Raw genomic sequence first — 13,738 nt, forward strand, 5'->3', positions numbered from 1 at the left:
TCATCAGGTGTGAAAACCACGGCAAGAAAATTTTAAAAAAGTGGCGTTTTTTTCTTAACGTTAGCACCACGGACAGCGATTTGGCAGTTGTTCAGATGGACGAGTCCATCCATGTTCGGAAAATATGAGGGGGGAGAGGAAGAGAATGGAATGCGGTCTGAAAGTCACCGTAAGCGTTAACACAATCAATTAAGACCCGAAATGGTTTATCAAATCCTTCCAATGATTGCTAAGCCAGAATCCATCTTCTCGGTTTAAATTGCCTCTGTGTTTGTATATGTGGATAGCCTCATGAACGAATCTCTCATGGTAGCCAGATGGCTTGCAGAGAACATCTGTCTTGGTGAAGTCAGTCTCACGTGAGCCCACTGAATTTTTTTTGTCTGAATCCTGCGGCCTTTCACTGGAAAAAACACTTTTGCGGTACTAAACTCTACTCACCTGGTATCGACAATCAAGGGTATTTCCCTGTCCCCAGTCAGTTTTTATGTAGTTTCCTTATTCACCAAATTTCCTGTACCTGACACCATCGCAATCATTGAAGACTTGGTTCATCAAGGACTGAACACTGAGGTACTCCCCCTGGTAAGACACTGCTTAACAAATACATACTTCACTTGGAATGGAACTTTCTACAAACAAACTGAGGGCACCCCAATGGGCTCCCCCCTATCTCCGGTTGTAGCCAACGTTTTCACAGAGAAACTTGAGACTGATGCCATCCAGACTGCCACTCTGCGCCCAACCTTATGGAAGAGGTACGTGGATGACACATTTGTCATCTGGCCACATGGCCGGCCTGCTCCAGACCAATTCCTCGACCACATCAATTCCATACACCCAGCCATCAAATTTGCCATGGAAGTCGAAAAAGATGGCAAGTTACCTTTTTTGGATGGCCTAATAAAAAAAGAGACCTGATGGTTCAATGAGCCAATCTGTCTACAAGAAAGCTACCCATACGGATGCTTACCTGAAACCGGATTCCCACCACCATCCATCCCAGAAGAATTCCCTCATCAAGACTCTGCACCATAGAGCCCAATGCATCTCCGACCAGGAACACATTGCCAGTGAACTCAAGCACGTACACCAAGCTGTTAAGGATAATGGTTACTCCGACTACACAATCCGCAAAGCCACCACTCCAACCATGAAGGACCCTCTTGAGCCATTCAAAACCATCATCTTACCCTACATTTTGGGGGTCACAAAAAAGATCTCCAAAATCCTGAATAAACACAAGATCCAGGTCTGTTTCAACACATTACATAAAATCCGTGATCTGGTTCCGTCTGTAAAATATGTGATTCCGGACATACAGTACACTGGCGTCGACAAACTAAGTTGCCTCTGTGGTAGCAGTTACATTGGAACACGGCAGGACCAACACCTCGACCGTGGCAGATCACTGTTATAATTCAGTGGGCTCACATGAGATTGACTTCTCCAAGACAGAGGTTCTCTGCAAGCCATCTGGCTACCATGAGAGATTCGTTCATGAGGCTATCCACATATACAAACACAGAGACAATTTCAACCGAGAAGATGGATTCTGGCTTAGCAATCATTGGAAGGATTTGATAAACCTTTGATACACCATTTTGGGTCTTAATTGATTGTGTTCACGCTCACGGTGACTTTCAGACCGCATTCCATTCTCTTCCTCTCTCCCCTCTTTTCCGAACAAGGATGGACTCGTCCATCTAAACAACTTCCAAATCGCTGTCCGTGGTGCTAACGTTTCCTTTCTTCGTGACTTTACCGAAATAACCAATAATAGGAATCCCTGCAGTCAAGAAAGCTTTAAATCAAAATATTATTACTCGTTTATTAGGACTATTTTGGTTAGTGCTTTTAATTGTTGCCTTTTTGCGTATATTTTATGCATGAATAACATTTAAAAAGGAAATAAATAATGATGAAGGCAACCTAAAGTAGAGAATGCTGTAGTCTGCGCCTATGAACTGTGATGGGTGGAGTGGAGAGAGAGAGAAAACATAAGAACAGAAAACGGATAATAAGTACAGAAGATGTGTATTTCACTGATTCAATTTCTTTTCCTTTTGTAATAAAAGACTCGGACGCTTCTCTCTGACTCCGTGTTCTTTATTTGGGTTCTTGTCTTTTCCCTCACGGCACTCCCTTAGAGACCCTCTGCTTGCAGCCCCAGGCTGCTGTCACTATTGTAGCCTCCTTCCTCTCCTTGCAGACCCGCTGCTAACTCCGTGTGCAGACCCCCGCTGCCAACTCCGTGTGCAGACCCCCGCTGCCAACTCCGTGTGCAGACCCCCGCTGCCAACTCCGTGTGCAGACCCCCGCTGCCACCTGCAGCCTCCTCGCTGCTCCTGCTGCTCCGGGGTCGGTCACCGTTGGCCGACGGTGCCGAACCTCGTTCCCCGTGTATGTGGCGATCGCGCCACTCTCCCACTCCCGCCCTACGTGGCCTCACTCGTTCCTAGTCTCCAATCACTCCCCTTCCTCTTCCGGTTTCTCTCCCTATAGACCTGACCCCTCTCCCCCACGTGACGTAACTCCTCCCCTCATGACGTCACATCCGGAAGGTCGTTTACGCCCGCATTACACCACCCTCCCCCGTAGAGAAAATCCAGCCGACCTCGGCTGAACAACAACTTAACAAGTAATGCGAGTGTAAAAGACCAATACGTTAAAGGACACGAAGCATACAACAACAATATAAACAAGAACACAACACAAAAGTTAACGAAATGTGAGGGATTTCGAGCGAGTGCGGGTCGCCGGGCCGTCCCGGACGGTCGGCGGCCCACCCGCCGAGCGGGAACGTGGCAGGGTTTTAAGGGCGACAGGATCAAGTTCGTCCGTCGCCATTGGAGGCCTGCCACCGTCCCGGTCCCGTTCAGAGGCGTCCCGTAATCGCGTCCGTGGCGGGGTAGGAAGGGCTGCAGGTCCCGGAGATTCCGCAGCCCTGGTCGGCACCCCGCGAGCGGAGCGTCCTCCCTCCTGCGGCGTCACGGCCGGCTTGTCTGTAAGGGGTACGACAGGCGCTCTTGCAAGGTCAGCAGGCACAGGCAAGGGCGAGTCGGCAGCAACAGACCCCGGCAAGGCAACCTCGGGAGATGACGCATCAGGTCGCGGGGCAACGTATGGCTTCAACCGAGATGTGTGTACGAACCAACGCCGCGATCCAACCCGAACACGCGCCGACTGTGGGTTGGGAACCTCGATGAGGCGGACCGGCCCTTGCCATGGTTTATGTAATTTAGGAGAGGTACCTGGCCGCACCTGTGGGCAATGAAGCCAGGCCAGGTCCCCCGTTTTCCAGGGGCACTCCCCCTTTGAACGTCGAGCACACCGCTCGTTCCGGGCCTGGGCTTTGGCCGTAGCCATGCGGGCTCCCTCCCTCGCCTCAGTGACACGGCGAACGTTGTCCTGAATATAATCAGGAAGAGGTTTAGCAGGTTCCCTCGCTCCGGTTCCCAACTGCTCATTGATTGGCGGCACGTTTTCACGCCCGTACATAAGAAAGAACGGCGAATATCCAGTAGCCGCGTGCGGCGTCATTCGATACGCCGAAAGCACCCCAGGGATATGCAAATCCCAATCTGATTGTTTTTCACTGACTGTGTGACACAGCATGGCGGACAGGGTCCGATTTAACCATTCCACCATACCATCCGTTTGTGGGTGGTAGGGGGATGTCCATATCTTCTTAGTTCCGAGAGCCGCACACACTTCTCCAAGCAATTTCGAAGAGAAATTTCGGCCTTGATCCGTGAGAAGCCTCTCCGGCGCCCCCTTGTCCATAACGTACCCAAATAGAAAGGCGTCTGTAATGGACACCGCTGACTGGTCGGGCAAGGGCCACGCCATCGGCCAGCGGGAGAGGTACTCCACGCCTACTAGCAAATACTTATTTCCCCTAGCGGATGGCGGAAAGGGTCCTAAAATATCTAACGCCACCAATTCATTAACTCGAGATACCTGAATAGATTGTATCGGCGGCACATATGGATGTTTAGGTGGCTTCCGGCGGGCACAATCGGGACACGCGCGAACGTGACCGACGACATCTGTCGTCATGCCGTGCCAATAGTAATCTCGCTGCAGCGTCAATAGGGTCTTCTGCACCCCCAGATGTAAAAGTGTGTCACAATGCAGAGTCCTAATCAATTCGTACTGCAATGATGCCGGTACAACAAGACGCCAGCGTTCCTGTATCCCTTCCCTCCACATCAGCAACCCATCTCGGAGAGCGGTTTCCGGCACACCCCCCGCACCGAGTCCCCCACTTGCCTTCCCCGGTCGCTTACGTAACGTTACCAAGGAATCGTCCAACATTTGCTCCCGAATCCACACAGACCTCGGGAGACGCAAAATCCCATCAGCCGGTCCCCCATCAACCGGTCCCGGCTCAAGCGGAGCTTCAGGCACTTCAACTGCCAGCGCGACAGGCTGAGGGGGGTGCTGAATCGGTCCACACCTATGCGTCCCCGACGCACACGCGCAAGGGGATCGCTGCGGCAACCTGGAAAGCGCGTCCGCATTAGCGTGACGCACACCCTTCCGATGGTGAATTTGAAAGGAAAATTCTTGCAGCGTGTCCAGCCACCTTGCCAATTGGCCGGATGGTTGGTCCATCTTAAGAGCATACTGCAAGGCCGCATGGTCCGTGCGGACAATAAACGACCGACTGTACAGATACGGTCGAAATTGGCGGAGAAAAAAAACAATAGCCAAAAGTTCCCTGCGAGTGACGCAGTAGCGGGTTTCCGCGGGAGACAAAACCCGACTACCATACGCCACCACACGTTCAACCCCACCTTTTGACTGAGACAACACCGCCCCAATGCCAGTGTCACTCGCATCCGTATCCAGAATGAAGGGATGTTCAAAATCCGGATAATCCAACGTCGGTGCCGTAGCCAATAGATCGCGCAGGCTTCGAAACGCCGCCTCCTCCGGCGGTCCCCAAGCAAATTTGTGTCCTTTCCCCGTAAGGAGATGCAAAGGCCTCGCGATCGTAGCAAAATTTGGAACAAACCTCTGATAATAAGAGGCGAACCCCAAAAACCGACGCACATCACCCACCGTGGCCGGGGTTGGCCAGTCACGGACACACGCTGTTTTCTCCGGATCTGTGGCCACCCCGTCCGCACTAACAATGTGCCCCAAGTATCGAACGGAGTGTTGCAGTAGGTGACATTTTTTTGGCTTGAATTTCAAATTAGCAGAACGCATCCTGGTGAATACAGCCTCCAACCGCAGTAAATGCTCATCAAATGTGCGGCTGAAGACGATAATATCGTCTAAATATATCAGACATGTCTCCCACTGCAACCCCGTTAATACCAACTCCATCAACCTCTGAAAAGTGGCAGGGGCCGCATTCAACCCCATCGGAAGACAGTTAAATTGGAATAACCCCTGCGGCGTACGGAAAGCAGTCTTTTCTCGCGAGGGCTCGTCAAGGGGGAGCTGCCAGAAGCCCGAAGAGAGATCTAGCGTTGAAAAGAACTTCGCCCCCGACAAGGCGTCGAGAGAATCGTCCATACGCGGCAGGGGGTACGCATCTGCTACCGACACTTTATTCAACTTACGAAAATCTACACAAAATCGCAATTTGCCATCCTTCTTTTTAACCAACACAACAGGCGTGCCCCATGGGCTGTTAGACGGAGATATTATGTCCGCAGCCAACATGTCGTCCACTGCCCCTCGAACATGCTCTCGCTCAGCCGGACTCATCCGACGCGAGTTTAACCGAATAGGGGCAGCGTCCCCTGTGTCGATATGATGATAAAGCAGCGAGGTGCGTCCCAAGTCCAAATCGTCGGAGCTAAACACATCCGAATAACTCGATAATAATTTACAAATCGCACAACGTTGTTCGCCGGAAAGGGCCGAATTCTCCCCACACAATTCAGCGATCCAGCGATCATCCACCGCTCCATCGTGTGAAACACCCCCAACCAGCCCCCCGCTGGACAGATCACCCTGAGCCGTAACGCCGTAGTGGCATGTGCCACAACGGTACCAGCCGGCACACACACGCTTTCGGTACTCGCGTTAAGCACCTGCAAAAACGGCCGCTGATCTGGCCGGACAATAGTTTGCGCCCCCACCAGCGCCGATCCGCCCGTAATAGCGGCGGACGGCGACAACACAACCCCAAAAGCTCCCTGCCGACCAGGCACCGGCTTCCGATATCGTAAGGGAATGAGCATCTGTGAGCCAGGTGGAATATCAACAGAAACTTCCGACAACGCCTGCACCTGGGCGACAGGAACAGGTCGCCCCCAGGCGGACGGTAAAAATGCCATTTTACGGCCCCCCGGTAATTCAATGCAGTTTTCATTGATTCGAATTAGAATGGGCATTTTGGCCAGAAAATCAGTACCCAACAGGCAAGGAACCGCAAGGGACCTCGAAATTAACACAATTCCCGAAGCCGACACTCCCCCGATAGATATGTTAGCGTCCACCTGGCCCACGATGCCCATGCTACCCCCGTTCGCAGCGACGCAGGAAGCGTAAGCCGGCCTCACGGCCCCTGGTGGGATGTTCAAAAGGTGGAATATTACGTCCGAAATGATGGTCGCGGACGCACCGGAATCCACCAAAATACGTACGTCCACCCCTTGGATCGACCCGGGTACAGTGGACGAACCGGTAGCGGCCGCGACAACCCGCCGAGCCAACTTGCGCCACTGCGTTACCGAGCGACAAGGCGCAGATAATGGCCTCCCGTTATTAACAACATCCGCCTCGCATGACAACGGCGATGAGTGAGGTGTCAAGCCTTGCCGGGTGTCTGGTGCGCACCGACTTGCCTGTGCTGTAGAATCTTTCTTGGGAACGTCCGCTGTCGAGGCCTCCTGCTGGGGCGGACCCGGAACGCGGGCCCAGCAGTCCCTGGCATAATGGCCCCGACGCCCGCAGCGGAAGCACTCGATGTCGTTGCGGCGCGCAGCGGGTACCCCGTCCCGACGCGGCCGTATCGGCGGCGCAGCCCGCGGCCCCGGCCCACTCCGGGCCGGCCACGGAGCGGAGGCAGCTGACAGCTCCTGCTGGCTGCTCCCATCCGGCACGTACACGGCCTTTTTAGGGTCCCACCCTACGGCACCCCCCTCGACGATAGGCCCACCTGTCCACGCCGTAACTTGTTTCCAGCGGCGAAGGTTAAATTGGGCGTCCAGACATTTCGCCGCGGCCCGGGATGTGAGCTTCTCATGACCACACACCGGCATAGGAATGCCGAGATCCCGGGACAACTCCAACATTTTCCCCAGGATGAGAGGTTCCAGCAGGTCAGGCTCCGTCTCCGGGTCAGCGGCCATAGCTAGCTCCAACACCGCGCCCCTATACGCCACCGGTGACTCCTCGGGTGCGCGTTGTCGTTGCACAAACCGGCGATGGGCATCATCCGGCGGCTCGTACGCGTCCGCCATTTCGTCGAACACACCTCGCAGTCTTCTTCTTTGCGGCTTTTATAGAGCGAAAAAATCGAACGGACTCATCATCGAGAAGAGTCGGAAGAACTTCTAGTGCCTCGGCGTCCGTCCACCTCGCTGAGCGTACCGCTGCCAGAAATCTGCAGGCGAACGCACTCCAATCGCCCCCGATGGAGAATTCCTTGACAGTTGTTAGGTGACGACTGCGACTCCTTGGCCTGCTCCCTCCAGCCGCTGACTCCTCCGGTGGCAAATTCAACATGGCGTCGCAACGTGGTGTCGACAAGATGGCGGCCGACCGTCGCGGAGGTCCCAAAATGGCGGCTTCCCGCTTTTCGTCGTGCGCCAATGGCGGCGACAGCGAAGACAACCCGGACTCCTGCGGACCACCAACATCTCCTTCCGACGCCGCCCTCGGCGTGACAAGCTCACACAACTGTGTAATGACGTTCTTGAGAGTTTCAAGTTGCTCCGCCATCTGGCTCCATCTTGAATCCGCGTCCTTTGGAGCAGACGGGTCCGCCGACACGGCGACCTCTTGGACCCCCGGACCCGCACTCGTCCCAGCACGGATCTCTTCCTCTGCCAGAGTCAGGCCGACTTCAGGAGGAAGGTCATCGTCGTCGGAAGATGAAGCCGATGCCGGAGACGGAATATTTTTTTTTCTCAGTTGTTTTGCCATGCCGTTACACTTCTGACTCCAGTGTAATAAAAGACTCGGACGCTTCTCTCTGACTCCGTGTCCTTTATTTGGGTTCTTGTCTTTTCCCTCACGGCACTCCCTTAGAGACCCTCTGCTTGCAGCTCCAGGCTGCTGTCACTATTGTAGCCTCCTTCCTCTCCTTGCAGACCCGCTGCTAACTCCGTGTGCAGACCCCCGCTGCCAACTCCATGTGCAGACTCCCGCTGCCAACTCCGTGTGCAGACCCCCGCTGCCAACTCCGTGTGCAGACCCCCGCTGCCACCTGCAGCCTCCTCGCTGCTCCTGCTGCTCCGGGGTCGGTCACCGTTGGCCGACGGTGCCGAACCTCGTTCCCCGTGTATGTGGCGATCGCGCCACTCTCCCACTCCCGCCCTACGTGGCCTCACTCGTTCCTAGTCTCCAATCACTCCCCTTCCTCTTCCGGTTTCTCTCCCTATAGACCTGACCCCTCTCCCCCACGTGACGTAACTCCTCCCCTCATGACGTCACATCCGGAAGGTCGTTTACGCCCGCATTACACTTTTAACAAATTCTAACACTTTTGTCCACGAATAACACATTCAGAATGTTAACGTTTTTAACTGTAAGTATGAATTAAACATTTTAGTTAAGTAAATAAAGAAAAATATCGGAACAATCGCGATCAAAATGATGAACCAATTCTGGCCACTAGAAGCATCACCACCTCGCTTCTCAGCCTCACCACGCATTATTCGTTTTGAACAAATCTGCTTAAGTTATATATCTGTGCGTGTGTGTGAACGTTAATGGTAACGGATTGTTTTTGATAGCCCATTCCACCGATGTCACCAAAACCAAAATTCCTGTAAGTAACTCACACCGCATCTCATCTCACATATCATATAGGACAGCCCCAGTGCATAATAAGGTGACTCGGCTTCTGGCCTGAAAGTGGTCATTGTTCGACCAGTAGGTGTGGTGGTTACTCTGTAATCCCAACGAAGTAACTCTTATGTATTTTTTCGAATTAGGCAAATTTCAACCGTGACATAAAACACACAATGGCCAGCGCTTTGCAAAAAACATTATGGGATCTTTAACATCCACTTGAAGCACACGGCAGGTATTTTAAGTGTAACACACCCACAGAAATAACCAGGGCGGCCTGCAGAATTCCCACCACGAATTGCCCATGAAATGGTGAACGCACTACCGCTGAACCGCGTCACTGCCACCAATCCCGTGTGTACACCCCGTGTGGGTGCGTGTGCACCCTGTGTGGGTGTGTATGCACCCGTGTATGTGTGTATGTGTATGTACACCCTGTGTGTGTACAGCCCGTGTGTGCCGTCTGTGTTTAAACAGCAGCTGCATGAGCCACTGTCCTGAACCTCACCCGTCCCTCTAGGCACGATTGTTCCTCACTTGTGATGTCACCGGCGCGGGTCATCCCGTGCCTGTGGGATCTGTCGCTGGGACCCTGGCTCTCGGGGCTGCCTGGGGGGTCTCTTGGTCGTTCACCTACTCTGAAGATTCCAACGGTGGGTTCCCGCACCTCCCTCTCTTCGATTTTCTAATGGCCACTTCTGACACCACTGTAATGTAGCACTCGGAGATGCTGTCTTGCTTAAGTTATATATATTTATTATATATTACAGTCCACCCGACTCAATGACGTTATCAGGTGGATGCAGGTTGACTATATATAACTGGATGACTCTATGTTGCTACTACGCGACGCTCACTGTATAGCTGACTGACTATATAGGAACCATCGATGTAGTAGCCACGGCAAAGATATATAACTTCTTTCCCAGCCTTCCAAGACAATGGGGGCGATCCACCGTGATGACAGCGACGACGGTCCAGACCCCCTAATCCCCACAGCAGCCACGAGCCCCGCTCCGCGCTGCCTTTTATTTCTCCTCACCTCTGCGACGCCCCTTTTCCCGAACTCTCTCCTTTGCATCACTATAACACCACCGGGGGTACCATCTCTACCCCCGCGTTGACTCCTCACCCAGTTACCTCACTTGACCCTGTCTATTCTCATCGCTGCAATAATTATTTACGGCCACTAGGCCCCGTACTGTCCTTACACAAGTCCACTCAGCCCCACATCTTCTTGTACATCAGCCCATATATCTTGCAGCCCATGCCGTGCCCGTTTAACCCCCTCTCTATCCAGCCAAACATAAGCTGCTTGGGGGCATTTGATTGTTTGGTAGACGGGCTACATGACCCAGCCAATGCAGCCTTGCCTGCAAGAGGAGCTCACTAATGATGGGGACTGTATCCAGATCTTTCAAGGATTTATGAGCTCCTCACAAAATCCAGCCTGGTTAAACCAAGGTCAGCCTGAATGTTTCAACCTGGAACAGATGTTCTTTTAAAAAGCTCAATGTTTTACAAGCATAGAGATGAGAGGGCATAAATGTGAATGAGAAGGCCCAGAGATTCGTGTTGAGTGACAGACCAGATAGCTTCCACACAGAGTTACTTAGCCGATGAAAAGATGCCGCTCAACTTATTCCCAATAAGACCTCCACTGCCAAACCAGAGCTGGTTATAAGGATGTCACCTAGATACTGAAACTTCTCCACTCTCTCTACAACTGCCCCATCACGAGGAGTTGAGGTGGAGACTGTGATATGATCCACCAACCCTGGCTGCCTCCACAGTGCTGTATTACAGTTGTGCATAACATGTATGTCAAAGCACTATGACGTATAGACAAAACAAACAAAAATTTTCTTTACAGGTTTCCCCCTCACCGATCAACCCGAGTATGAAGCTAGACCGGTTTTGAATACAGTTGGTGTTAAGATGTTCAAATAAGAAATAGATACCTATCACGACGCATCAAATGTTGATGTATATTCATTTTATCATTTACTAGCGGAAGTACCCGGCTTTGCCCGGGTGAAAAATATATTTCTTGAAAACCTTACATATATATACACAGATACTAAGGTATTGTCAAAGCCCGGTGGGTTGTTTGTACATTTCTCCACCAACAAATATATAAGAGGCTTTCACAAGTCCAAAAAGTTGTAGAAAGTGTGGGGTAAATAGTTGATGTCAAAAGGTTTCCGAAAATTGCGGTCTCCCCCCCCCCCCCCCCTCAAAAATATCTTTACCCCTCGTAGGTATATATACTAACAACACCTTACATACAACAGAGGAAGTGGTATCTATTGACTCTGTAGTAGTATCTACTGACTTTACCGTAGTATCTACTGAGCCAGTAGTAGCTACTGACTGTGTAGTAGTATTTAGTGACTGTAATAACTACTGACCATAGTAGTATTTACTGGGCCTACAGTAGAATCTACCGACTATATACTCGTAACGACTAACTGTATAGTATCTGCTGACTCTATAGTTGTATCCATTGACTATAGTAGTAACTACAAAATCTATAGCAGTATCTACTCACTCTATAATAGTATCTACTGACTCTAGTAGCTACTCACCGTGGTAGTATGTACTGACTGTATAGTAGTATATACTGACTGTAGCAGTATTGACTGACTGTAGCGGTATATACTGACTGTTTTAGTATTTACTATAGCGGTATCTACCAACTCGATAGCAGTATCTACTATCGCTACAGCAGTGTATACCGACTGAGGTCGTACCTGCTATCACTACAGCAGTGCATACTGCTGTGTTGGTACCTGTTATGATGACAGCAGTGCATATTGTGGTGGAACCTGCTATGATTACAGCAGTGCATACTGCTGTGGTGGTATCTGCTATGATGAGAGGAGTACATATTGTGGTGGTGGTACCTGGTATGATAACAGCAGTGCATATTGACTGTACTCATCATTCACCCTCACCATTCACCACTCACAACTTACCCTTACCACTCATCCTCACCACTCACCACTCCCACTCACTATTCACCATTCACCCTCACAACTCACCACTCACCAACCTCCCTCACCAATCTCCCTCACCACTCACCCTCACCACTCACCCTCACCACTCACCCTCACCACTCACCCTCACCACTCACCACTCACCCTCACCACTCACTCTCACCACTAACCCTCACCACTAACCCTCACCACTCTCACTCACCACTCTCCCTCACCACTCACCACTCACTCTCACCATTCACCCTCACCATTCAGCCTCACCACTCACCACTCACCCTCACCACTCACCGTCACAACCACCACTCACCCTCACCACTCAACTTCACCCTCACTACTCACCATTCATCCTCACCAATCACCACTGACCAATCACCACTCACCACTCTCCACTAACCCTCACCACTCAACCTCACCACTCACCCTCAAAACTAACCACTCTCTCACCACTCACCCTGACCACTCAGCACTCACCCTCACCACTCACCCTCACCACTCACCCTCACCACTCACCCCTCACCGCTCACCACTCACCCATCACCATTCACAAACGCCACTCACCCTCACCACTCACCCTGACCACTCACCACTCATCCTCACCAATCACACCCTCACCAATCACCACTCACCCGCACTGCTCACCCTCACCACTCACGCTCACCCTCACCACTCACCCCTCACTAATCAACACTCATAACCGCCACTCACCCTCACCACTCACCACTCACCCTCAACACTCACCCTCACCACTACCGTCACCACTCACCCTCACTACTCACCACTCATCCTCACCAATCACACCCTCAACAATCACCACTCACCCTGACAACTCACCCTCACCACTCACTCTCACCACTCACCCTCACAACAACCACTCACCCTCACCGCTCAGCACTCACCCTCACTACTCACCCTCACCACTCACCACTAATCCTCACCAATCACACCCTCACCAATCACCACTCACCCTCACCACTTGCCACTCACCCTCACCACTCACCCTCACCATTCACCCTCACCACTCTCCCTCACCACTCTCCCTCACCACTCACCAGTCACGCTCACCACTCACCCTCACTACTCACCACTCACCCTCAACACTCACCCTCACCTCTCACCACTCATCCTCACCAATCACACCCTCAACAATCACCACTCACCCTCACCACTCACGCTCAACACTCACCCTCACCACTCATGCTCACCACTAACCCTCACCACTCACCTTCACCACTCACTAATCACCTATCACAACCGTCACTCACCCTCACCACTCACTCTTACCACTCACCCTCATCACTCACCCTCACCACTCACCCTCACAACAACTACTCACCCTCACTACTCATCCTCACCAATCGCACCCTCACCAATCACCACTCACCCTCACTGCTCACCCTCACCGCTCACCACTCAACCTCACCCTCACCACTCACGCTCACCCTCACCACTCACCTCTCACTAATCACCACTTACAACTGCCACTCACCCTCCCCACTCACCCTCACCACTCACCCTCACCAATCACCACTCACCCTCACCACTCACCCTCACCATTCACCCTCACCACTCACCCTCACCATTCACCCTCACCACTTTCCCTCACCACTCTCCCTCACCACTGACCCTCACCACTCACCAGTCACGCTCACCACTCACCCTCACTACTCACCACTCACCCTCAACACTCACCCTCACCGCTCACCACTCACCCTCAACACTCACCCTCACCGCTCACCACTCACCCTGACCACTCA

General features: G+C 52.3%; 1 protein-coding gene across 11 annotated transcripts in view; it reads left to right on the forward strand.

Annotated features, from left to right (window-relative positions):
• LOC144933218 (uncharacterized) overlaps positions 1-13,738 on the forward strand; it is a 247,768-nt gene that overhangs the window by 195,795 nt on the left and 38,235 nt on the right. For all 11 annotated transcript variants that reach the window (XM_078857879.1, XM_078857885.1, XM_078857888.1 and 8 more), the window contains one exon: positions 9,506-9,638. In XM_078857879.1, coding sequence (XP_078714005.1) covers positions 9,506-9,638 — 133 coding nt within the window. The remainder of the gene's footprint in view (positions 1-9,505; positions 9,639-13,738) is intronic.

This window comes from Lampetra fluviatilis, chromosome 6, assembly GCF_964198595.1.
Source record: "Lampetra fluviatilis chromosome 6, kcLamFluv1.1, whole genome shotgun sequence".
Taxonomy (NCBI): domain Eukaryota; kingdom Metazoa; phylum Chordata; class Hyperoartia; order Petromyzontiformes; family Petromyzontidae; genus Lampetra; species Lampetra fluviatilis.